General features: G+C 52.6%; 2 protein-coding genes across 10 annotated transcripts in view; one reads left to right on the top strand and one right to left on the bottom strand.

Annotated features, from left to right (window-relative positions):
* AGAP1 (ArfGAP with GTPase domain, ankyrin repeat and PH domain 1) overlaps positions 1-7,687 on the top strand; it is a 305,386-nt gene extending 297,699 nt beyond the window's left edge. For all 9 annotated transcript variants that reach the window (XM_085065825.1, XM_085065826.1, XM_085065822.1 and 6 more), the window contains one exon: positions 4-7,687. In XM_085065825.1, coding sequence (XP_084921951.1) covers positions 4-207 — 204 coding nt within the window. In that variant the 3' untranslated portion in view covers positions 208-7,687. The remainder of the gene's footprint in view (positions 1-3) is intronic.
* An 11,620-nt stretch (positions 7,688-19,307) lies between these two features.
* Positions 19,308-21,618, bottom strand: GBX2 (gastrulation brain homeobox 2). Its single transcript, XM_085065816.1, has 2 exons — positions 20,928-21,618; positions 19,308-20,605 (listed from the first exon to the last, which is right to left on the bottom strand). The coding sequence occupies exons 1-2, from the start codon at positions 21,430-21,432 to the stop codon at positions 20,082-20,084; spliced, it is 1,029 nt and encodes a 342-aa protein (XP_084921942.1). The 5' UTR covers positions 21,433-21,618; the 3' UTR covers positions 19,308-20,081.
* Between the last annotated feature and the right edge of the window lie 3,957 nt (positions 21,619-25,575).

The raw sequence follows: 25,575 nt of genomic DNA, 5'->3' as shown, positions 1-25,575 counted from the left end.
CAGTACGGAGTGGACGTGATGGCACGTGATGCCCACGGGAACACGGCACTGGCCTACGCCCGCCAGGCTTCCAGCCAGGAATGCATCGACGTCCTGCTGCAGTACGGCTGCCCCGACGAGCGCTTTGCCCTCATGGCCACCCCCAACCTGTCCAGGAAGAACAACAACCGCAACAACAGCGGCGGCAGGATGCCCACCATCATCTGAGGGGAGCTGGCTGGCGTGGGCGCCGAGCTGAGTCACATCCGCAGCCTCACATTCCTCCATCCCCATCGCGGCTCTGCTCTGTGAGTCTGCTAACTCTCCTTCTCCCTTTTCCCTTGGGTGCATCCCCGAGTCCTGCCCGGAACGTGGAGAGCACGAGGGGCCGAGGAGGAGCCCGGGGGCTGCCGAGCAGCCTGTTGTTTCAGTGCCCGCCGCCGGGCCGGGAGGGCCAAGCCGGACACGCCGCGCTGGCACCGCGAGCACCGAGGGGACACGCGGCACCCCGGAGCGCCGAGGGAAGGGAAGGGAAGGGTAGGGAAGGGAAGGAAGGGCGGGGGGAGAGGCAAGCCGGAGGAGAAGGAAGGAGAGATGGTGACTTTCCCTAAGTGACAGTGAAGCACATCAGTACATTTCACCTCTACCGAACGATGCGGCGACGCCTGGATTTCCATTCTCTTCTCCTGAAGAGCTTGACGGCATAAATCAGAAGCAAGCACAGAGTTTGTCAGGTTTGAAGCTCCTATGATGGTATGTGTCAAATCAGTTGTAGCTAATCTGTCCGGGGAGAATACTGGCTTCATTACACTTGTATAGTTGAGTTCTTCCAGCATTACTGCTGTTTAATAGAACATGATTAGTCATCACGGAGAAAAAAGCATATTAGCTGAGGAGGTAGTTACATGGCACGCTTCGGTGATTGCTTGGATGTGATTGCAATATTCTTAGAAGCATCATATTATCTCAGACATGTTCTTTCGAGCCCTTGGAGCCCTCCTTTCTAAATTCACTGTCATAATTTAGTATCTGTTTAATTTTTCAGTCCAAAGAGAGGAAATGAGTTGCTGAGTGTTATTTGACTGCAGTCTCCTTGGTGTAAAAACAAAATGGAAAAAATAAATAAGAGTAAGCCTGAAACACAAAAAGGAATAATGAATACCGCTATGGAAAACAACATTTCACGTACGTTTGGTGAAATTAATAAACGCATTAAAAGCTAATTTTTTTTTGTTTGTTTTCAGCCAGCAGAAATAGGTTCTGTCATTTTGCCAAGGTAAATTGTGTTGAGTTTTTGGTCACTCCTGTGATGCATTGCCTAACTTATACAGATTTTTGTATTGTGTCTCTAGATTCTATGTATTTAAAATCTATTTGAATAAAAAAAAGACCATAAATATACATTGATTTTTTTTTGTACAGAAAATGACATCTCTGTTAATTTATAAACTGTAATGGATGTGAACTAAATAATGTGCAACTAGTTAGGATCTGTGGGTTACAGATCACTGTACATTGATAATATTCCCAGCAGTGAACTCTTCTTTCCAAAGCCTGTGAGGAACAACATATCAGAAGGAGATCAGGGCGTAGAGAAGAAAAAAAGGGAGACCTTTTAGAAAGGAAAAAAGAGGCTGTTTCTCAGCGCTGTAAATATATTTTACTCCAGAAGTCAGGAAGCTTTCACAAGCCAAGACAAAAAGCCCCATTCTGGCTGGGGGAAGATCAGATTTGATTAAGTTCAGAATTGATAGCCTTCACCGCGGCGGGCAGGGCACGGCTGCTTTCGGCAAGAAAAATGGCTTGTGGAAGTAGCCTGGACAGTTCATTTGAATTCCAAGTTTTAATACTTGATTGGATTATTTTGGTCTTACCGGGCACATCCCAGCTTCTCCTGCTTCCCACTAGCAGGATTCTGGCGTGGGGAAGCAGGGGTTTGGCAGGTAGAAAAGTGATTTTTTTTTTTTTTTTTTTTTTTTAAGTCGCATATGGCAATGTGGGGATGGAGGGAGGGTTTATCACAGAGAAAGTTGAAAACTCAACTGAATTCGATGGCAAAGGAGTAATTATGTGAAGGCAGTGAGGTGCACACAGCATAGTAATGTGCAGATCTACCTGCTCCTGTGGATTTCCCAAGCCTTCGGTGGTGCTTCTCCTTGGGGCTCTGGGTTTCACTTAGCACACAAATGGGAGGAGCAATTGCTAAGTAAACTAAATGTGGCCAAAATGTGAAGGAAAAGATGCGATGTGGTTACCTTATGGGGAAAAAAAAAGGAAAAATTATGGATTTGAGGTAAAACCATCCAATTGTGGCAGAAAAACGAGCCTCTAGGTGGAAGCACAGGAATATTGACCAGCTTTTCCTCTTTGGTGGTGTTGTCCTTTTGTACTTCGTTACCTTCTAGACCTTTGAGTATTCAGGGGGTGGGAATCTTTCTCCAGCCAGCCTAGGCTGACTTCACCAGAGTATGGACACAGCTGATTCCTTTCCTACTGGGATACTTTTAAATATTTTAATTTTTTTTTTTTTAATTCAGAAAGATGTCTGTTGTAACTGCTATTTCTCCCCCACTCCCATACAGCTCCCCGATCTTTGGTACTTAGGGGTGATCCCTCAGGAATGGGAGAGCCCAGCTGATGTGCAGCTGAAGGGGATGCTGTGTGTTGGTGCTCACAAGCTTTAACACAGCAGGGATTGGGGAATGGCAATCCCAGAGGTGCTAGAGCTGCCTGCTGTTCCCCCCAGGAGCATCCAGGGCATTTGTATCCCAAAAACCAAGTCCAGTGTTTCAAGCCCATGGGTGGGCAGAGTTCTCAGTGCAAGTTCCGTTTCAGAGCTGGGTTTTTTTCCTAATTGAGATTGTTTTCTGTCCCTCATTTAATGCTCTCTTTGGGCCACCTTGCTCTTACAAAGCTGAGGGTGATGTTTGAGAAACGAGGGCGACCAGGCAGATTTCAGATAGACGAATTACGTGGTCCTTTCCTAAGAATTTTCTGAGGGCAACCCTTGAGAAAGCACAGAATATTTTTAAGAGAGGAAATTCCAGTGTATTACAGGAAAAACTACACATCCAGGCAAGCCAAGTGATATTTTAATTAAGTAGTTACACAGTAGCTTTTAACCTAAACATGGTTTTCCCATAAGTGTTGGTATAATGCTGTCGGAGCAGTGTAGATTTTGGGGATCTGTGGGGAGGATTCCCACATGGTAGCAATCCCTTGGAAAGAGGAATGGAGTGATTGTCATTGCATCCCACGTTTAACCCCTCCCCTCATCCCAGATACCTTGAAATGCCCCTTCCTCTGCACTTTATCCATGACTAAAACACTAGAAGCGAGTCAGCCGTTGCTATTTTCCAAATTTCCTTCTATCTTTGGCTAATTGCTGTGGCATCGAGTCAGATGTGTCACACCTGAACCTGGATATAGCTGGGGAGGGTTGACTTCTCCTTCCTCTTCATGAAGAAAAAAGACCCAACCTTGGGAAAATTCAGGGTCCTGCCAAGAGCTTTGGCCAAGGGCTCCTGTTACCAGATTTCCAATTTTGGTGGTAAAAAAATAAAAAAGCTTGGAGAACCTTGGCTGTGAGCTGGGTGCTGCTTGGAAAGCCGGGTGAGCTCCTGGAAGGTGGAGAGGATTTTGGGCGTAGTGTAAAAAAACCATGTAAACATTAATATTGTTTCATTCACTGTCTTGTCCCCCTTCCCTTAAATTATGTGTGTTAGTAAAAAAAAAAAAAAAAAGCTTTAGCTGCACTTGGAGATTTCCCTGGGCCAGAGGAAGCCGAGTCACGTAGGGAGAGGATTCGAGGTGGGAATGCAGATCCAGGCTTGGAAGTGATCTCCGGCACTGTAATGTAGAATAATTAGATTATATGGGGTTGGAATAGCTTCAGCTTTTATATTTGTATGGAGATCGGGAAAAATGAAGTAATTTGTAGTTTCTAGTATAAAGTAGAGGTAGTGGAGACAAGCACAGATTCACAAGGGGGTCCCCAAGGGGCCCTGCCCAACGTCTCGGGGAGCCGCCTTTGCACCTTAACAGGGATGGTTTTTGGGGTTTATTGTTGGTGAAATGGTCATTTAATGTTTGGTTCAGTGGGTGTTGGCAGCAGGGGCCTCGAGGGAAAGGAGGAGAGCGTTGAGGACCAAACCTGGGGCAGCTTGGCTGAATAGGAGACAAATTCCATCCTCATCTCATCGTCAGGCATCTTCTTCCCCCTCCAGAGGCTGCTAGATTAATTCCTCAGTGGGATCTCTGCCTGTTGGGCTTGGATCCTCAGTTCCACACTTCCCATTCTTGATGATTTGTGGGTAAAATTTACCACATAGAAAACCCATTTTTGGATGTTCTTGTGTTTGCTGCATAACAGGAAAAGAATAAAAACACTCCAGAGCAAAGTTCTTTTTTGAAGTAGAAAAGAAACACTAAACTCCCCCAAATTAAGAGGTTCTGCAACGAGTTTGGAGTTCTAAGCTACCAAAAAGAAGGTTGGCTTGAATGGTTTTACTGGAAAATAATCTCCTGTTTGAAAAAAAAAATAATAGAGGTCATAGAGCAAAACATCCAAAGCTGTAGATGGGTGAATTTGTTGGTTTAGGGTATTTGTAGGTTTTGCTTTGTTGTTTAGCATGGGCCAGGTTTTAAAGTAAAATTATAAAGTAAATATTGGGACAGTTTACCTTGAGTAGACTGAATCTGTCCTACATTTTAAAGGGAGATTCAAGGGGTTTTGGCCAGGATTGTCAGGAGCTGTGAATAGTTTATGTTTTGGGAGGGGAATTGCATGATTTCTGAAAAGTAAAAGATTGGTTTGGGGCTTTTTTTTTAGGGCCATCTTCAGCCCGAAATCACCAAGCATGTTTCTGGCCCCACGTTTTCAGGGTGACAGCAAGATGTGGGCGAATGAGCTCCCATCGTTCACTACCATTCCAAGAATGTTCAGGGGGGAAAATTTCGCTTGTGGATGGATAAAATAAAGTTTTTGTGCATTTCAGCAGCTTTAACCTCTTCATCTCCCTCTGCCTGCCTACATCCCAAACCCCTGTGGCGCATTCAGGTCGGTTCTGTTGGCAGGCAGAGCTTAGCTTTCCCTCAGCCATGAATTTTCTGGATGTGGTTTTAGCTTCCAGCACTAAGGACTGGCTGTGTTGCAGTGCTTCAGAGCTTCTCATCTTTACCTGTGTGTTCTGTACAAAATGTGAGGGGGGTGGGTTGGGGACATTTCAGAGGTCTCATGGCATGCCTTGGGGACGATGGCCACGTTGCTTGCTGCCAGTGAATGCACCATCAGCTCTTCTGTGTGCACTCCCTGCTTTCCACAACTGATCCATGTGGGTTTTTTTGTTGCTCCTGGGAGCTGAAGAAGCCAAAAACACTTCCCTGGTCCTCGTGAGTCGCAGGGTACAAGGAGGAAAACCCCTTGTAGAGAAAGCTCCTCTGTGCTGAAGGCAAACCCCAAACTCCTGCAGGACCAAAGAAGGGTTTTGGTGCTGAATGTGGTTATTTGGGATGGAGCTGAGTTGAAGTGCATGAAGTGCAGTCAGGGTGTCCTGAGCCTTCAGGTGTCATGTGGAGGTCACTCTGCACTGTGTGCCTGCTCCTCACTGCTGTCACTGATGCTGGGAATCACCTCAGTCACCATCAGCAGCTGGAGCCAGGGGTTTGGTTGGATGTTTCCACACAAGTTTCCCAGCTGGAGCCAGACCAGCCACTTGCAAGGAGGCAGGATGGGGGACACTGGCTTGAGGGATGGAGAAATGCAGGGAGATGAGGTCCAGGCTTGCTGCAGCCTCAGAGGTTTTCCAAAAATCCAACTCCTTCACACAGCAATGTTCAGCTTGAGAAAACCTTGAGCTTGGCCTCCAGGAGTGGCGAGGAGAAATCCCAGCTCACCAGCCCTGGGGTGGGAAGCACCAGGGAAGGAGATTGTGAAGGTGGAAAGGACAGAGTCTTGCAGCTCAGGACCCATTTTCATACAAATTTGCTTGAAACTCATCTCTGGCTGAATTTGAGTGTGGGACAAGTGAGCTGGAGAGGATTCAGCAAGGCTTTGGGTGCTGCTGCTGCTTTTCGGGCTGTTGAGGATAACGGGGAGATGTTTCTAAGTTAGGTGTTCTCAGAGCTGTTGTGTCCAGCTGGGTTCTTCCCCAAAAGCAGCTCTTCATCCCTCCCTCCACATGTTCTTGGCCATGACTGGCTCCAAAATTTTGCCAAGGGGAAGCCCCAAACCTCAGCTGAAGTGGGCTGAGGTGCTGCCTGTGCTGAGCAGTCTGGGAACACCTTGATCCAGTGTTGTTCACTGCATTTCCACCCTGGCTTTGGTTTCCTGCCCTCCCAGGGGCAATCCCTAGGGAGAGGGCAGTTCTGGCAGGGCAGGAAGGAGCTGTGCTGAGGGACATGGCTTGGTGTGCATGGGGTGGAAGTGATAGGAGGATTTTCCATTTTCCCCTCCTTCAGTTGCTTTGAAATGCTGTTGGAAACCCCTGCAAGCACTTTTTCCTGAGGTATCCAGGGATTCAGTTGGATTCTCCGTTGAATCTGCTGAGGAAAAGAGGATGTACGCATCCTCTGAAAGCACAGAGCTCCGTGGAAGTCCCAAGTTTCTAGGGCACCAGATGCATTTTCCAGCTCCCTTTTACTGTGTCACTGTCAAGAGCACCTTTCACTTGTGGATGTGTCTGTGGGTGCACAAACTGAGGGGTATTTGGGACAGGAGTGTCTTCTAAAGCAGCAGGGACTTGTTTTGTGATGTTTTGATTCGGATTGGAAGGGCCAAGAGCTTGGTTCTGCAGCTCCTGCTGCCTTAAAACCCCTCAGCTCCAGTGGGATTTGGGCAAATCCCAAATGGTCAGGCAGAGCATCCCAAATGCTGAGGCAGAACAGCTCCAAGGTGGCAGTCAGGCTGTACCCATCCTCCCTGAAGGCAGAGCTTGGCAGGGCTTCCTGCCAGGCTGAGGTTTGAGGCTCAATCTGAGCAGCACCTTTATTTTGGGAAGCACCATCAGGAGGTGGATCCCTGCGCTGTCCTTTTCTCCTTTACTCCTGAATCACCTGTGAGCTCCTGCAAAGGCTGCATTTTGTGTTCAGCCCCCAAGTCTTTCAGGTCTTTCTGCTTCGTGGTGTTTGTCTTTCCAGTTGGGATGGGGAGGAAGGGAGCCCAGGTGAGTAGGGACACCTGCTCGGGGTAGAGGCAGGACATACCTAGCACATGGCAGGCTTTACAGCAAGTTTTGGGTTGTTGGGTTTGATTTTGGTTTTTTTTGTTTTCTGTTTCTGTAAATAATAATGTATAAATGATGACGAGACAGTGTGGAAATTCTAAAAAAAAAAAAGCAAAAAAAAGGTCTTTTGTTGTTGTTTTTATATTACCTCATTCAGCAAGTTTGTTTTACAAATGACTCAATGATGCTTTATTTATATTGTTTGTACTGTAATTAAACCGATTGACAAACATTTCACTTTGCTTGTTGTTTCCTATGATTTGGGTTTGATTAAGTATGCCAGTTTGTATTATGTTCCCCTTTCCTCTCCCTCTCTCCACGTCGAGATTTTTTGTGTCAGCTGTACAGTATTCTGAATAATTAAAAATAAAAACGATAAAAATAAAAAAAAAAAAGGAACAAAAAGGCTGTAAAGTACTGCAGAGAGAGGCTGCTATATTGTATAGGTCTCTTTCTAATAAAGACAAGAAAACTTGTTGGTCTCAGCTTGTTCTTTGCTTGAGTCTTCATGATTTTATTGAGCCTCACCTGCTTCCTTCTCCTGTGCCTGCTCAGATCCTGTCACTCTCTGCCAGCCATAAAGATGAAGGATTATCCCAAACCTGGCATGTCAGAAGGGCCAGTAATGGTGCAAATTGATAAATTAAAAAGCAATAAGTCAACCAGGCCGTAATGGGTGTATGTCTAAGAGTTCTGGAAGTGCCTGTGGAGTGAGTGACGGATCTTCCAGCCAAAAATACGGGAGCTTTCATTAAAAACAGTTATTCTCCCTGAGGAAGAGAGCAGTAAATGTTGCACCTCAGCTTTAAGACTCTCTGGAGGTGATCCAAGGAATTAGGCTGGTAACGGTTACATCTGTATCTGCTAAATTGGTTCAAATGATCAGTTAAAGTAAGAATAATAAAACATCTTTAAGGTCAGGAGATGGTGTGGCCTAATCACTGCTTTGGAGGGAAATCATGGCTCTCCATTAGATTCTCTCAAGGAGTCGTTTCAAAGCCCTGAACAATGGGAGGCTGATTGATATTTATTGCCAGTTTTAAAGGTCTTGTCCCAAGTCCAACCCGAGGAGAAATCAGGAATCTGAGCAGGCTTGAGGAGAAGACAAACAGAAGGTGATGGAGAGGGAAGCAGGAGGTGATGGGTTTTCACCAGGGCAGGCTGGGAACTCACTGGGAAGGTCCCTGCAGGAAGAAATTACATAATGTTGGGAGAGCTCTGTGGATACATGGAGAACAGCAGGTAAAATTCCATAAATGTGCATTGGAGAAATGATGATTTGAAGATGATTTACATAGTGTGCATGAGGACATTAAATGAAAGATTTGTAGATCTGTAAGGACACCATGGAGAGAGACACCAATGCTGTGGTTTGGCCATCTGTGCTTGTCCCACCTCACATGAGACTGAGAAATGAGGGGTGCTCAGAGATGAGAAAAGGTAGGAAAAGTGGGGGATTCCCCTCAATAAAAGGGAGAAGCAGCAGTTTGGGGTTGTCTCTTTTCCTGGACTTGCAGCAGGCACAATCCTGGTGACACCAAAGTGCAGCACAGGCAAAGCCAACCAAGAGGGACAAGGTGTCCCCCAGGGCTCAGCACAGCGGGATCTTGCTCCAGGGAAAACTTGGCCAGCCTTGGGAAGGTGAAATTGGATCTTCATGGTCTGACTGGGGCTGCCACAGCATGGAATTTGGGGCTGTGGGGTTATCTTTTAGGCCTGCTGTGCCTTGGCCTGAATCTGTTCATTCCTCGGGTTATTGCCCATCCAGTCTCCCACCTGTCCTGTCATGTGGGGAACTTTGCTGTTTCTTTTCCTGTTCTTCATTCCCAAGTGCTCCAGGGAGGCTCCAGCAGCACTGTGGGGGATGAAAAACCACAGGACTGTTTGTGGATGTTATTTTTTTCCCCTTTTTTTGGGGTCACATGGCTGTTTTGTCATGCAACTGCACCCCTTTGTTCCTGACAGGTTTCCCCACCCCATTCAACCCCATCACACATCCCACCAGCACCAGGGCAGGAGCTTTGTGTCCTCCCCTTGTGGATTTGAAATGTGAACTTCCAACGTGGGAGAACTTGGTGTGGATTCCCCCTGGGTGTAAAGCTGTAGTAGTGCTCCTGTTTTAGGAACAACCCATCCCTCCCCTCCTTTGCTCTCCTGAAGGGATGTGGGTTTTGATTTTGTGCTGGGCATGGCTGGCTGCTCTCTCTCTCTCTGAGCCCTCCTAAGATGTGGCTTCTCCTGGAAGATCCTGGTGCTCAGGGATGGTGGAGCAGATTGAAGGATGTCTTTCATGCCCACGTTGCTCACCTTACCCCAAGCCCACCCCTGTGTACCCCTGAAACACTCCCAGCTGGTGGCATTCACTGATGCCTTGGGAAAAAAGGAAATATCCTACGGCAAAGCAACGGGGGTCAGGAAGAGGTTTTGAAGGAAAACTCTTGATTCCCGTAATGGGAGTGGGGAACATCCTCTTTTTTTCCTTTTTTTTTTTCTTTTTTTCCTTTTTTTTAAGAGAAAAAGTAATTCCTAAAAAGACAGAACTGTTGCTCTGCCATAAGGCCTTGCTGTGCATTTCCACCGTTGCCTCCAAAGGATTCACTCTGATGGATGCTGGGAGCAGCAGCTCAAGGGAGCTTCTCCAGAGCCCAGAAGACCTTCTCCATAGGTACAACCTGCTTTATCCCTCATCCAGGATGTTCCCCAGGCAGTTCTGCTGGCTTTTATTTGGTTTTTTGACACAAATCCAAACTGGTGTGAAGGGAGCAACAGGATGAGGACAGGAGGTGGTGGGATGGGGTTGGGCCTCCCTGGTAAAGTTTTATTTTCCAGAAGAGATCAACTGTTTTAACAAAAGAAGATATCCTATGCTTCGTGAAGATCAGGTAAGAGTAACCCTGAAAAGCCAAGTTTTTATTTCTCCACCTGTGGCCAAAAGCCAGAGCTGGAGGTGTCTGAAATGTGATTTTATGGGGGTTTGGCTATGTATTCCCCCAGCCTGGGATTTTAAAATTCAGGGACTTCCAAGTTAACTGTTTTCAGTGAGTTTGGTAATCCTCAGTGGATTTCTCTTCCATCAGTTTGGCTGATCCCCTGAATCCCTGGAAAGCTCTGAGCACCCACAGCATCCCACATCAGGGCTTTGGGTTGGAAGGGACCTGAAAGCTCCTCTTGTTCCCACCTCGTGCCGTGGGCAGGGACAGCAGGGACAGCTCCTTGGGAGCTTGGGAAAAGCCCAGCCGAAATCTGGGCATGTCCCACACGGAGCTGCTCTGAGCCCAGCCCTGGAGCTCATCCCTGTTCCCTTTTCCCTCTGTTTCTGGGATGGATCTCAGGCACTGTGCTGTTCCCCTGGTGAAGCCTCACAATTCCCGCCTGGGCAACACCCAGAAGGTGCTTTTGGAGAATCATTCCGGTTGGGAAAAACCTTCAAGGTCACCAAACCCAACTATAGAGAGCACCTCCTGCAGGAGCCACCAGCAAGGAAACGTGGCCACTCCTGGTGAAACCACTGGAAACACAGAGGGAAAACCACGAGCCCAGGCAGGCTGGGGATCCCACCAGGCACTCATTGATCTCTCCTAATGCCCAGTAAAGCCCTTAATTGCCCAATAAATGCACTCGCGGTGACACATTTGACTCCCAGCGCCAGCAATTAGCACTTATTTATTTGCGTTCTGCCCCCACCGCTCCCGGATCTGCTGGGTTTGGAGCTGGAGAGACTCCTGGGTTTGCCCAAGAGAGGATGAGGAGCTCCGAGGTGTTGGGAGGGCAGAGGTGATGCTGTGCCACGGGCAGGAGGGAGGCAGAGCTTTCCTGATAGACCTTGGGCTTCCAGGGAGCACAAGGAATGCCTGGAGTTTGCTCCAGGAATTGGTGCTGCTGACACCGAGGGCTGCTTGTTGCTCAGTTGGAGAGAATCTCCTGATCGCCTTCTGCAGTAAAAAATTGTCATTTGTTGCCGTTTTGGTGCAGCAGCAAACCATTCGCATCATTTGGGAAGATTTGTGGGAATCAAAGGCCAGGAATGTCGATCTAATGAGGCAAAGGCTGGGATCTGAAGCTGCCAGAGCCGGAGGAAGGCCGAGGAGGAGAGAAAAGCATGCTGCCTGGTGCCCACTGGCAGCTGGAGGGAGCAGTGGGGTTCCCAAATGCCAAAACACCTCATTGCAGTGCTGCCGGCATTGGATGGACATTGGCTTGGAAATCCCAGCCCTGCTTTGGGCCAGGCAGAGGATGTTGGATCTCCCTTGCAGGCAGAATGAGAGCTCAGCTGAGAGCTGGGCTGGGATGAGGATGTCCCTCAGCATCCTGGTGAGGCTCCCCGAGTGCAAATTGCCATGGGAAAAGGGGGAATAAGCTTGTCCCTGCCAAAAAATTAACTACGCAGTCCCAGCCTTGTTCTGTCCCATCTGAACTGCTGTCTTTGGAGGCATCCTGCAGTTCGGGGGAGTTTCCAGCGGGCAGGAAAGGGACAGTGCTGCCGGGTGAGTGACACAGAGCGGGACAATCCCCCCGGCAGCAGCGTGGGGCTCTCGGGCATCCCTGAGGATGGCTGAGCCTCCCCGACTGCTGCTGAGGAGAGCGGATTTGGGCACCACCTCCCTTCCCACCCCCAGCACGCTCCCCTCCTCCTCCTCCTCCTCCTTCCCACCAGAGATGCAGAATCTCCCGCTCTGCAGATCCAACTGGTAATGGCCGGACTGATTGACTGCAGATTTCCCCGTAACTGAGCTTAATTAGCAAGCTAATCAGGTCTGGAGATGGTTCCAATTTATTTATTGGCTGATGGCTGCCACTAATCGGCCCGGCCAGTTCATACTGGCAGCGCCGAGGGTTGTGCCAGGTGAACAAATAATTCGGGATTTCATCCTCTCCAGCGCTCTCTGGAGCTGGGATGCTGCAGCCTCTCCCCGGGAGCTGAGGGAAGGTCTGAGCTCCCTGCCCGGCTCGGAGCAGCTCTGGCTCACCGCGGGCATGAGGTTTGCAGGCAGGGAGAGAAAAGGAGAGTGTTCTTTGCAGCGCGGCAGAGCTCAAACACCCAAAATAGTCCTCGGAGCAGGGATGAGGCATCCAAAGGCAGTGTCGGCCGTGGGTCACCTCTTCTGAAGGTGACCCAGAGCGAGGCTCTTACAACTTGTGCTTCTTAGCTCCCTCCGGCAGCGCAAAAGGGATGTAAAAGAGAATTTTATTTTGCTTTAAAAAAAAAAAAAAATTAAGGCGAATTTTTCTGGATTTTTCTTTCCCCTGGAATTACTGGGAAAGTGGCATTAATGTTCCCTGGATGCTGGAGAACCTCTGGGCTGCTGCAGGATGCTGTTTGAGTGGAGGGAAAGGAGAAAGGGGAGCACTGGTGGTGTGGCAGAGAGGATGTTTCTGCCAAGTGTTGGGGAGCCAGGGAGGCAGGATTTACAGCACAGGAACAAAATCCCCATTCGTGGCTCCTGGTCCTCCAGATGTGCTACCAGTCTCTGGTTGTGGGACAGAGATGTGGGATGACAACAGGAAAAGGAAGGAAGGGAATGGGATTTCCACTCCTTCACTCCCTGCTGTAGAGAGGAAGCAAAGGGAAGGGAGGCAGGAAGAAAGAGAGAAAAACAGCTGCAGAAAGCACTTGCATGGCAAAAACCAACTCTTGGCTAAAGCAGCAATTCCCTGAAGGCATCCAGGCTCCAGCTGAAGACCTGGAGAAGGATGGAGAGACCACCCACACCTTGCTAGCTGGCTCTGATCTGTAATGGATCCTTATTTTAAGAAAAAAAAAAAAGTAAGGAAAGGAAAGAAAAGCTTGAGCCTGCCTGGCTCGAGCTGCCAGATCGATTCCTGAGCTGCTGTCCTCCTGTTGATCCAAGAGCCCTTCAGTGTCAGTATTTTCTCCCTTTTGTGCAAAATTTGAGTGATTTCCCAATCCCTCCTCTCTCTGACAAGCCAGGAGGTGGATGGGTGCCAGAGCATGGGGCACTGTGACCCTTCTGGACTTGGCAGCCTGGTGACAAGGGGTGACAATCCTGGCCTGAGACTTCCCCATCCTTCTCCATCCCCTGGCACCTCATCCCTGGGATGCCAAGCTGTTAGCACCCCATCCCTGGATGAGCTCTGGGCAGGTTGGACAGGGCTTGGAGCAACCTGGGATACTGGAAGGTGTCCCTGCCCATGGCAGGGGGTGGGATGAGGTGAGCTTTGAGGTCACTTCCAACCCAAACTCTCCTGTGATTCCATGACTCTGCAGGGCATCCTGGTGATGGAGCTGATCCACAGCAGGCAGGCAGGTGGGGAATTGTGAGCTGGATGAAGCCACAGAGGCAGGGGATGCTCACAGCACCAGGGGAGCAGAGGATTCACAGCTGTGCCTCGGAAGTCTCTTCTGGAGAGGATTATTAGAGGGAGTAATTGGGATCACCTTACTTTACAAATGTTACTTTGCAGAGCGAGGCAGGAAGACAGATCGATCTCAACTATTATTCATTAAGGAAAGTCCTTTATAAATCCCAAATTAACAATTTCTCCTAGAGAGAGCCTTCCCATTACCCTCCTTTCGCGGGGACTTATTGCCGCTTTGGAAATGGGGAAATATGAAAATAATTGGGGAGGGGGGAGAAATAGCAGCCGTGGGCTTAGGAGCCAAGCATCTGGTTAAAAAAAAATACAGATGTGTGTCTTAAAAATGACCATTAGCCTAATTCATGGTGGTAATGCTTTTGACAGATACTGTGTATCTGTAATGATGCTCAGAAAAGCCCAAATGGCTTCTTAGGGATGGAGAGATTATTTGTAAATCTTCAGGGCTCCATGGCACAGCCAAGAGTGTGCAGAAGGACTCTGCTGTCGTCCATCCTCTCCAGGCAAAGAGGGAATGGGGACAGGAAGCTGGAATCACTGGTTGGACTGGGAAACTCTTGGCCCTGATCATTGGTGTTGCACAGAGATTTATTATTTGGGGTGTCGCTGCAAACTGAGGGTGTGGCTTGGTGTCTGGGGGCAGGGAGAGAGAATTCCAGCCCAAATCCTTTTGATGGGTGAAAACAACTAAGAAAAAATGAGTTTGTTTGTTTGGGTTTTTTTTCCAAGCAGTGGAGAGAAACCAAGCAGTTATTGCTACTTAAAAACTCTTCAGTGCCTTCCAAGTTTTGTGCAGGGCATGGAATTCAGGCAGGAAGGTGTCTTGGTGGGTTTTGTATAGGAATTGTGGATTTGATTAGGTGTATTATCCCCAACCTGCCAAATTTGGGGTGATGGGACACACCCTGAGGATGCTGCAGGGATGTGTGCAGGAGGACTTTGGGGTACAGAGATGTTGCTCTTGCCCAGAGAAGTCGACTGGTTTGTTTTGAGTCAAGGCTGCCAGCAAAAAAAGCAAATCCTTAATTTGTGAAAGCATTCCCATGGATTCTTTTGGGTGTTCTGGGAATGCCAGCAAGGGAGGCAGATGTTTCTCCAAGGGGTTTTGGGGCCATAGCCACCTTTTCCCACAACCTTGCTGAGTTTGGCTGCTTTTGCAGCAAAAATAGATGTCTTGAAGGGGATCAAAACAGGGCAGATTTCTATTTATGCTCAGGCAGTTGCAGTTTTTATCACGTCAGGTAGTATCAAGACATAATAACTTCAAAAAATAAAATTAAATTACTGCTGGTGCCCCTTTTGGGGCGGCCTTGTCGGGGTGTTGGCACCTTTTAGGGTGGCTTGGGAGCTCCAGGCACTTGGCACCACCCAGCCACTCTGCGAGCCCCAGCTCCTCGCTGTTGGTAACAAAATTATAAATGGGAGTCCCCGGGTTGTCTTTGGCTCCGTTAATTAATAGGATCCGAGCATTAGCAGTGCTCCCCCGGAGTCTCCGATAGGCCCTTTGCCACTCGTTCAGGCCCCTCGCCGCTAATTCAGTCATCCTGGCAGGTCAGTGTAAACACCCCATATTTTACTGCCATTTCCCGACGGTTCCCTTGCCTCGGAGTTATTTTCCCGGGGGACGGCGCGGGGATGAATTCCAAGCTCCGCTCCTCCGCAGATGGTGGCGCGGAGGAGCAGCGGAGCATCCGCATCCCTCGGCAGCAGCGGAGAGCGCTCGATTCCCGAGCCGAGCAGGGAAGGCTGGAGCTGGGCTGAGCTGCTCTCCCTGCGCTCCTGGCGGGGAAAGGGCTGCGGGATCGCTGCTGGCCGCGCCGGGAGCTCAGGGGAGATGCTCAGCGCGCTGCCTCGGCTCCGAGCGCAGCCCCGCTGGGTGGGAGGGAGGGCTGGAAGGTGTTTATTCCCAGGCTTTTCCCCACATCGGGTTGTCTGTAAAAGGCGGAATGGGGTCCGAGCTGCCCAGCAGCCGGAGGGTTTTGCTCGCGGCTGAAATCTACACCAATCCTGCAGAATTTTGCCAGCATCGCACAGAACCGTTTTGCCTTTAGCCAAAATGTCCCTTTCCGTGTGGTTTTATGGATTTGACTCAATCCACTGGCAGGAGTCAGGGCAGCGAGGGAACGCCGCGTTTTAATTTGGAGCCGAGATTCTGGGAGATGAAGCAGAGGTTTAAAATCCACGTGGCCCCATTAAAAAAAAAATTAAAAAAAGAAGAAAACAACAAACCAAGAAAACAAAAGTAGCCTCCATCTATCCATCCATCCTTCCTTCCTCCATCAGGCCTGCTCGGAAAGGAGGCCTTTGGCTTCTCCCTCCTCCCAGGCTGAGCCCTGGGGAAAGTTGGGCGAGTAAGTTTGCGGAGCCGGAGGGAGGGCGGCACAGATCGATTGGCGAGTTTAATAGGATCAGGTCAGTGTAATCCTGTTTTAGCCATTGTAATTCAGGCAGCCAAGGAGACCTCAAACTATAGGGGAAGGGGCTTTTAAAACCTCAGCGGCCCTGCCACAAAGCCAGAGGCTGGGGCCGGGACAAAAGCGGGAGAGAGGATGAAGTGGCTTGAAATAAATAGATTAAGGCTCTCTATGGTCCAGGCGTAGCGGGAGGGAGAAAAGAGCAAGCAAGGGGCGGGCGAGCATCCCGCGGCGGCGGGAGGGGACGGAAGGGACCCGAAGGGACCCAACACCCACGGGGGACACGGCGTGGCAGGGCACAGCGTCCCCTCCCGCCGGGGCACAGCGGGTCCGGCCGCGGGGTGTGTCGCTGTCCCCTCCCCAGCGCCCGCCGCGCGTGTTTCCGAAGGGTTGGGACAGGCAATCAATTTTTACGATGCAATTTATAATTCATACAGGTTGTCTTGGTACATATGGTGTTGCTTTTGTGTGTCAGGGTGCCGCGTGCTTTATGACGGTGGCAGCGGGGATTTGCACTGGCGGCTGCTTCCCCTCAGCCCCAGCGCCCGCGGAGATGGACACAGCCCTGGCAGGGCGCGGGGAGGGGTGACAATCCCGTGGGACAACGCTGACGGGCGGGGGTCTCTTCTTCCAAGGGGCAACTTCCACCCGTCGGGGCGCGGGGAGGATGCTCAACCTTTGGGAGGATATTCCCAAGGGAGCGCAGCCCCCCTGGCCGCTCTGGGCAGCTTTTGGGGTCATCGCCAAAATGCTCGGCGGGGAGAGCGCAGGGATGGGGGGGCTCAGCACCCAGGGGGGCTCACTCAGCAGCCCGGCCGGGCACAGAAGGGTCTTTGTCCCTCATCCCCGGGGCAGGGAAGAGGCACACAGCGCAGCCCGGCCGGTGCCTGCTGAAACAATTAAAGCAATTAGGGCAACACAAAGAGACGCGGGGCGGAAGGCAGAGCTGCCCTCGCCGAGCAAGGGCAGAGCCGAGCTGCGCTGAGTTTGCCGGGGCTCTGCGGCAGCTCTGGCATGCCGTGAGTTTGCCGGGTCACTGCGGCGAGGGCTGAGCTGAGCGAAGGGGGGATTTAAAAGCGGTGATGTCTTATTTAGGAGCGAGGCAGCGCCATCCCAGCCCCGCCGCACAGGGCTCTGCTCCTCCGGCCGCCGCATCCCGGCGCTGCCTCAAAAATAGACATTTCTCGAGAAATCTGCGAAAAGGGGTTTCGCTGGGGCTGGCTGGAGGTGAGCAGGAGAGGAGCGAGCGGCTCTGGTTCCCCTCCGACCGCGGGTGTGCATCGCCGCCGCGCTCCCCGAGCTCTGCAATTATTTGATCTGCAGATGTAAGAGGAATTTATTGTAACAACAAATATAGTGATGTCAAAACCCAACCTTGGATTAAAGCCGGCAGCCAAAGGGGAAGTGTATTAATTTCAAACAGCATCAGAGGCCAGTGCCTATTAGGACGAGCTATTCTTCAGACCCCCCCATCAGAATTAATCATTGGGAGTTAATTTGAAGCTCAGACAAGTTGCTGTTAATTTAGTGCAGGGAGGACGGGATGGAATAAAAAGCTGAGGTGCTGGCCGGGCCTCCTGGGTCTCATTAATCAGCGAGCTGAGACGGCCTGGCTTGATTACAATTTGCAAAAAAATTCATTAGAGCCTGGGCGATTGACAATTTTTCTCTCTGCCTGTGATCTGACTCATTAGGCAGCCAAATGAAAGCCATGATGATGGTGATGATGACAGCTATCAACCCCCTCGCTTGTTTATCTCCTTCTCCTCCGGCCCCCGGCCCGGGGCTTCCCCCTGCAGCCCCCAGCCCCACTCTGGGGTAAAGGGGGGCGCCGGGGGACCCCAACCCGCCGAGGAAATAACTTCCCAGCGCCTGGGGCTGGCAGAGGGAGGGAGGGAGGGATGCCCCGGGGGTGAGCAGCAGCTGCTCCTCCCTAAAATCCAGCGCTCGCCCCGGTGAGGGGCACAGCCGGGGGGTAGGGCTCCGTTTGGGGGCACAGCCGCGCTGCCTGCTCCCGATCTGCCGGCAGGGCAGCATCCCCCGCGCACCCAAAGCAGCCCGAAATAAATCCAACACTTGCAGGGATCATTTTTCCAAAAGCGCTCCGGAGCGGAGCGGCGCCGGGGAAGGCGAGGCGTGGGGTGAGTTTGTCCCACGCGGGTCTCGGCGTTCCCCCGCGCACAGCCGAAACTAAAATTATTATTATTACGAATAATCCGTTTTTCCAAAGGAGCGGGCAGCGGCGGCGGCTGCCGGAAAGGCTGGAATTGCGCGTGGTTTACCGCAGATCCCCGCGTGTCCGCGGCTGCCCGTGGGGATGGCGGCGAGCCTTTTTGGGGGGCGGCTGGTGGGAACGGGGAGCTCCCCCCGCCGCACCCCCGGAGCCGCCGCCAACCCCCTCCGAACCCAACAGAGTAACAAAAATATTGTTATAATTGTCATCAATAAACGCAGAAGCTGGAGGGCAGTGCGTGGCGTGACCCCACCAAGCCTAGCCCGGGACCGAATGACCACCGCGGTTTGATTTTAACAGACACCCCTTCCCCCCGCACTCCCTTTTCCTCGGGATAATTTTAATTTTGAATTCCAAATCGCCGCCGCCAATGTCACGGTGGCAGCGGCACGGATGGAGCCCGGGATGCTGAGAATGGGGAGGAAACAAGGGGATGAAAAGGATGCGGGGAGGGAAGGGGAGACCCTTCAGCCCGAACCCAAACCCTGATCGCAACGAAAAGGGGTGCAGGGCTGGGGGGAGCGGCTGCACCCCCAAACCACGGGGCTGGGGGTGGGAGAAGCGGTGTCCCCCCAAAACACGGGGTTGGGGGAGCAGCTGTACCCCCAAAAAGGGGGCTGCGGACCTGCCGGGGGAGGATGCAGAGTGCTGTACCCCCCAGCCCGCAGCCATCCCCGTTCAGTCACACAAACAGCTCTTCCCCAGCTTTCGCACCCCTCAAAAGAGGGGAAACAAACAAAATTTAAAAAAAGAAAATAAGTTTTCCACCCGGCTCCCCTCCTCCCCGACAATAAATGTGGCTTCGCAAGAAAAACCAAAACCAAAACCAAAACCCAAAAATCTCGGCGAGAGCAGCATCACTCCACTCCAGCAGCGCAGGAGGGGAAAAGAAAATCAGCTCAACGCCAAATCCTGGACAGAACAGCCGGGGGCTGGAGGGCTTTTTTTAATCTTTTTTTTTTTTTCTTTAAGTCTTTTGTGTTTCTTTGTCGATTTTTATTCACAAGACTTAGTTTGCTTTTAAATTTCATAACTTATAAGGAAATAAGCTACATTGAAATAAATTAAACACAATAGTGAAGATCGTGCTGCTTTTTTTTTTTCTCTTTTTTGCCTTTCCCCCCCCACCCACCCTCTCTTTCTCTCGTTTAAACATGGCTTGGTAGAATAGGCAAACCAAATCGACAGAAAGCCAGGCAAAAAAAAAAAAATAGATTTAAAAACTCATCCCCCAGTGCCTGCCACTCAGCCATCGGCAATAAAACCAAACAATAAAAAAAGGCATGAAATGAAACTCTGAGTTTTCTTTCGGGTTTTTTTTTGTTTGTTTGTTCTCTCGTCTCTTTTGTCGGTTTGTATTTTTTTTTTTTTTTTTTTTACCTTTCGCCCCCGAATAAGAAAGAAAACCCCCAAGCTGGCTAAAGGCGCTGCGGGTTTCGCTGGGGATGCTCCGGGAGGAATCCAGCGCCGGCAGCATCCGCCGAGCCCATCGCAGCCAAGGCAGCACAGGGTGTCCAAAGCGGGGCAGCCTCGGAATAAATAGCGGTGTGTGAGGGTGGTGGTGTGGCTCTTCCAGCGGTTGATATCCCTGCTCCGAACCCAAACAGTTCCCAAGCCTCTTCCCCTCGCAGGCTCTCGGTAAGTGGAAAGTTTCGCTGCAAAGTTCGCTGGCAGTGGGGATTTGCCAGGAGCTCGCGTGGGGTTTTTTATTTATTTCGTGTTTTTCGTTTTAGTTCTTTAGGTGGGGCTGTTTTGGTTTTGTGGGTTTGTTGGTGGTTTTTTTTTTTTTTTTTTGCTTCTGTCGGTTGTGTCTCTGTTCAGGTGGGTTGCTTTCAAACCCCGGGTTGGAAACTTTTCCCCTTAAAAACTTGTGGCTCTGAGCGCAGGAGGGAGAGATCAGGGTCGGGCTTGCTCCAGCTGCTGGTGCTGACTCCTGATGGCAAACCTGCTGACGTGCACCGGGATGGGGACCACGATCTTAGGGTTTCGGGAAGGTTCCCCTGTCTTGGAGTTGGCGTTGCCCGCCTTGACCCGTTTCCATTTCGCCCGTCTGTTCTGGAACCAGATTTTCACCTGCACCTCGCTGAGTTTGAGGGCGTGAGCGATCTGGGACCTCTCGGTCAGGGACAGGTACTTTTTGCAGTGAAACTCCTTCTCCAGCTCCAGCAGCTGCTCGCTGGTGAAGGCTGTTCGCCTCCGCCGGTTTTTGCCCGTGGATGTGGTGTTGGTGGAGCTGGGGGGGTTTTGGGGGTTTTCCTCGAGCGCGTTGCCAGAGTCCTCTTCCTTGTGAGCAGCCTGGCCGGGGATGTTGTCGTCCGAGCTGTAATCGAGATCGCTGTCCATGGAGAAACTTTCCTCCTTGCCTTTCGCGTCCTCTTCCGCTTTGGGGTCCTCCTTGCCCTGGCCCCGGAGCGCCCCGGCTGGCAGGGAACAGAGGCCTTTCGTTAGCTCCGCTAGCCTCCGTGCCGCGGCGCCCTCCCGCCCCGCAGCTCCATCACCCCAAAACTCACGGCCTGGGGATCCTTTTTATTTTTTTTTTATTTTTTTTTTTTTTTGCGGGCGCATCTTTGGGTCCGGTTGATCTTATCGCTAGCTCTCCGAGCGGCGGCGGCAGCTCAGCCCTCCCTTCTCCCCCGGCCCGGCGGCCCCCCGGGGCCATCCCTGTCCCCTCCCGGGGGTCTCCCCCACCATCCCCGGCCCCCCCATCCCCGGAGCCCCCGATCCCCCCCGGCGCTCACTCACCGAGGGAAGCCTGGACGGCGTCGGCGGCGGGGAAGGGCAGGAGGGCTCCGTCCTTGCCCAGGAAGGCTTTGCCGTCGTCGCCGCCGCCGTCCGGGGGTATCCCCTCGGCTTTCTCGAAGTTGCCCGGGGGCGCGAACTTCCTGGCGGCCTCCTGGTGCTGCGGGGAGGCGGGGAAGGTGCCGGGCAGCGTGGCCATGAGCGTGGAGGTGAGCGCCATGCCCTGCGCCAGGCTGGAGCAGAAGCCGGAGGGCAGGCTGGGCAGCTGGTGGTGGTGCGGGTGCGCGGGGGGCAGCGCGGGCTGCAGAGCGCCCTGCGGCAGCGCGGGCGGCGGCGGCGGCGGGAGCACCACGGGCCGGTAGGGCATGAACATGGGGTAGCCGGTGTACACGAAGTGCCCGGGGGCGGGCGGCGGGGGGCTGCCGATCAGCGAGTCGATGCTGAAGGCCGTGCTGCTTCCCAGCGGGCGCTGCATCATCATCAGCGAGGGCTGGAAAGCCGCGCTCATGCCGGAGCGGCGGCGGGAGCGAGCGAGCGAGCACCTTCCTCCTCCTCCTCCTCTTCCTCGGCGGCGGCGGCGTCCTCGCTGCCCTCAGCGCGGCGCAGCGCCCACGCGCGGGGCAGAGCCGGGGCGGAGCGGGGCCGCGGCCCGACAGCTCGGCGGCCGCCCGCACATCGGGGCAGCCCCGCCCGCGCCCTGCGCCCCCGCCGAGCCGCCGCCGCTCTGCCCGCCCGCGCTCCCCCGCGCCCATTCACTTTTTGGCCGCCTGGGAACGCGGCCCGCCCCACGTGGCCGCCGCCGCCGCCGCCCATTGGCCGAGAGGGCGAGGGGGCGGGGTTTGGCGGTGAAGCCCCGCCCACAGCCCCGCCCCGCTCCCGGCGCCCCGGACGGCGCGGCCCACGCGTGATCCCCGCGGGTCCCTGCGGGTGACATCCTTTCTTCCGTCCCCGCCACACACCCAGCCGCGGCCTCCACACCGCTGAAACAACCCCTGCTCTCTTTCACCCCCAAACCTTGCCCTTTTTTTTTTTTTTTTAGATTCGCGCTCCCCCCCCTTCTCTTTTTTCCCCTTCTTTTTTTTTTTTTTTTGAAAAGCCCCCAAATAGGCTCCATGTGGTTCTGGGTAAAGTCAGCCCCTGGCTTGGCTTTGAAATTGCTTCTGCAATTATGTAAAAGAGCCATTCAGCAACACGGCGGAATTAAAAGCGATGGAGGGCTGCTCCCTTTTCTCCGGCGAGCTTCTCATGTTGGCCGGCTCAAAGCCTTTTCCAACACGATGTCTTTGGCGAGGACAAAAGCTGGAACAAAAAAAAAAAAAAAAAGAAGAAAAAAAAGGGGGAAAAGAAAAAAAAAAAGCCCCCAAACTTGTAAATTGAACGTCAAGGGAACTTTACACAATTTCAAAGGCCATAAATAATGATAAAGGGACCAGGCGAAGAGGCAAACCCAGGCAATTAATGGAGGTTCCCAAGCAAAGATCAAGTGGTTTGGAAAATAAAATTAAATGCAAAAAAGAAAAAAAAAAGAGGGGAAAAAAAAAAAAAGAGAAAGGAGGGGAGTTGCCTGGGGGTGGGATCCCTCCTGCCTTTGGGAAGTTGAAGTCTTGCCGGGACAATGGTGCTGGCTGTGCCCCTGGGCTTGGCTTTGGGGGGGTTCTGCCGCCAAACGCTGGCTCCGAGCGGCTTTTGGCTGGGGGAGGGTTCCCCAAAACCTGCGGATCAGCAGGAGATCCTCTCCCGCCTGGCCTGACCGCTCGGGAAGCTCTTAATGACCTGCCGCTCGTTTGCAGCTAATTGATGCTCGTGCTTTGCAGAGGAGGACGGCAGATGTCGGGCTGGGGGGCTGCGCGTCCCGGCAGGAAGGTGACACCCCATGGCAGCTGGGCTGGTGGGTGCCAAGGGTGGGGACAACCGTGCTGTGTCCCCAAATCCTGCCCCTCTTGGCCGGGCACCCTGCAGACCGCAAAAACTCGGAGAGCACAGCTGCGCATCCCAAAGCACCTCCCTCGCTGGGCTTTGGCCACCCCAAAAACAGCCCTGTGGGATTTGTCCTCTGGGGAGAGCTGTCCCAACTTCCCGCCCAGCCCTCAGCCAGGGGCATTTGCAGTGTTTCCCCCAAAAAACCCTCCCCATGCTAATTCCCCCTCCCCGCCCAAAGCTCGTTGTCCTCCCCAGAGAGGAGCTGGGGGCTTCCCGGAGATCTGGGTCAGTTTATCCCTCCCTATTTCCAGCCACCATCTGAAAACGTTCTTTTCTCAGCAGAAAGAATTTGGGGGGGGGGAGAATTATTACTTTCTGTCCTCGGCGCACTTTTTGCTGCCCATTCCTGCATCTGGCTCCCCATCCCCGCCTGGCTGCAGCTTTTGGGGTGCCGAGTCCTGTCGGTCACCCCCAGCCCGGATTTTGGGGTTTCCCTCTTCCCCAGCGCTGCGTTTCTGCGGAAGGAACAATTCCCCCGGCGGTGTGGCCCGTGGGACAGAGGGTGGATGGCCGTGGGAGCAGCTGCCGCTGGGGACGGGGAGGGGGGGCTGTGTGATGTGCGTGCACAAACACTTTTGGGGCCCACGGCCGACTTCAAGGGACTGGGAAAAGTTTGCTTATCCAGCTCATTTCCATATGTCCTGGCTCCGTCTTGCGGAGGCCACCATATGTGCAGCAGCGCGGCGCTCGGGATTTTTCCCAGCGCGGCAGCGGCCAGGGTGGGATTTTCCCCGTGGATGCTCCGCTCTGCCGCTCCTCTCCCGTGTTTTTCCCTTTCCCCGCTCCCCGCGCTCCACCAGCCCATCGCTGCCCTCTCCTGCCTCCCTCTCCTGCCCAGCTGAACCTCCAGCCCCCCAAAGCCTCCAGCGCCATTCCCAAACCCAGCGGAGCTGGCAATCCTTGCGGAGAGCAAAGCTGGCGTTTAAACACTAAAGTGAGCGAGGAGGGGAAAAGGAAAAAAAGAGAAAAATCCCTCTCTTTTCAGGAAAACCTCGTTCGATTGCGGGAAGGGCAGCGATAATTAGGCACGGTAATCCGGCGGGCCATGGAAATGTGTACCAACACCCAGCTCCTGCAGCTGTTTTTATTGTCAGCCCCCTGCAAAATTTGCCCACAAACAAGTGCCTTTGCAGGACGGCAGTATTATTTCGGGCAAGAATAGGCTTTTTGTTCGGCACATAATTAGCTGATTTTTTTTCTCCCGGAGAGAAAAAAAAAAAACCTCTCGGCGCTCCCTGATTGTGGCAGGAGCAAGCGGAGCATGATTGTGCCTGGGAAGTGGAACAGGCGTGAGGAGAGCCCCACGCAGGGAGCCCACCGCCGCTGGGACACCCCAGGAGCCTTTCCCAGGGGGTTAAACCTAAAGATATCGTGGTAATCAATGCTCCACCGGGTTAGGGGAGCACCTTGCCCCCCTGGCTGGGCCAGGGTGAGGGGACAGAGCTGGTCCCACGTGGCCCCAGCTGGAAATGTGGCACCAAACTGCTGCTCTGTGTCATCTGGAGTAGCGATTGCTGGATAGCAGGTGGCTTCCGGCAGGTTTTGTCCCCCAAAATCTCGCCGGGAGAGCAGCAGCAGGTACGCGGAGGCATCTCTACAGCGGGCAGGTTGGGTGGGGTGGGTGTGACTGTCGCCCGGGTGCGGAGCTGAATAAACTGGGTGGGCTGAACAAACCCCCAAACCCAGGCAGGCGCCAGATGCAGCTTTTTGGAGCGAAAAAGTGAAAGAAGGGAGCCGCGAGGGAAGGCTGGGATGTGCCTGAGACTTTCCAGGTGGGAATTCCCAGGGCAGAGCATCCCTGCAGCTGGGCCTGGGAGCTGCTGGATCTCCATGGGACACTTGGGATGCTGTCCACCCTCCCGGTGGCACCACGGGCAGGGGACAGCTCTGTCCCCTCACAGCCCCTCACGAACCCAGCGACTTTATCCAAAGCAAAACTCAGGTTTGCAGAGTCTCTCCCGAGCTAATTCCCTCATCCGCCGGGGAAATTTTAATTGCGTGGGAAACGTCACCAAAATCACCTCACCCTGCTGGGCTTTTAAAGCAATATTTTTTTTCTCTAGGAAAGGCAGGTGAGCAAGAAGGGAGACTCTGAGCAGAGCTAACCCCCCAAAAATCAGTGAGTTCTCAGCGATTAGGCGCGAGCCACAATCAGGGCTGCAGCCGCGGCTCTCAATCCCACAGCCGCGGGGAAGGGGGAGGCAGGTTCGTGCGTGGCTCTGGGTTTATTCCAGCATTTTGGGAGCTGGGAGCGAGAGGGATGGGGATGTGGGAGGGCAGGATTTGCCCCCCGGCGGCGCACGGAGGGATGCTCCCCCCGCCCCACGCGTGCCCGCGGGGAATCCCTCTCCTTCCTCCCCCCGCTTCGCAGGGAAAAAAGAAAAAAAAAAGCAAAGCAAACTAAAAAACAATCCCCAAACCCCTCATTCGCCGCTTAATCCCATTAACTCCTTCGCGTGTTCCCGTTTGAACTCCTTCCAGCCCCCCCCGGGGTGTTCCCTCTTCTTCCTCCCCATCTTCCTTCCATCCCGTGATTTTTATTTTTTAACGTGTGAGGTATTTTTTTCCTCTTTCCCCTCTCTTCCCCTTTCCCCTCTCTCTTCCCCCTTCCTCCCCCTTCCCCCCTTTTTTCCTCCCCCCCTTTTCTCAACAAACTCCAAGGTGCTCAGGA

The sequence above is a fragment of the Lichenostomus cassidix genome, chromosome 7 (assembly GCF_008360975.1).
Source record: "Lichenostomus cassidix isolate B80296 chromosome 7, HeHo_3.0, whole genome shotgun sequence".
In the NCBI taxonomy this organism is placed as follows: Eukaryota; Metazoa; Chordata; class Aves; order Passeriformes; family Meliphagidae; genus Lichenostomus; species Lichenostomus cassidix.
Note: the sequence above shows the minus strand (reverse complement) of the source record. Positions and strands in the feature narration are given on the sequence as shown.

What these genes read in the sequence shown, in the direction of transcription:
- GBX2 (XM_085065816.1), bottom strand. Translation starts at nt 21,432, where the DNA reads ATGAGCGCGGCTTTCCAGCCCTCGCTGATGATGATGCAGCGCCCGCTG. An exon ending in CGCCGTCCAGGCTTCCCTCG is followed by an intron (nt 20,606 to 20,927) that starts GTGAGTGAGCGC and finishes GTTCCCTGCCAG; the next exon opens with CCGGGGCGCTCCGGGGCCAG.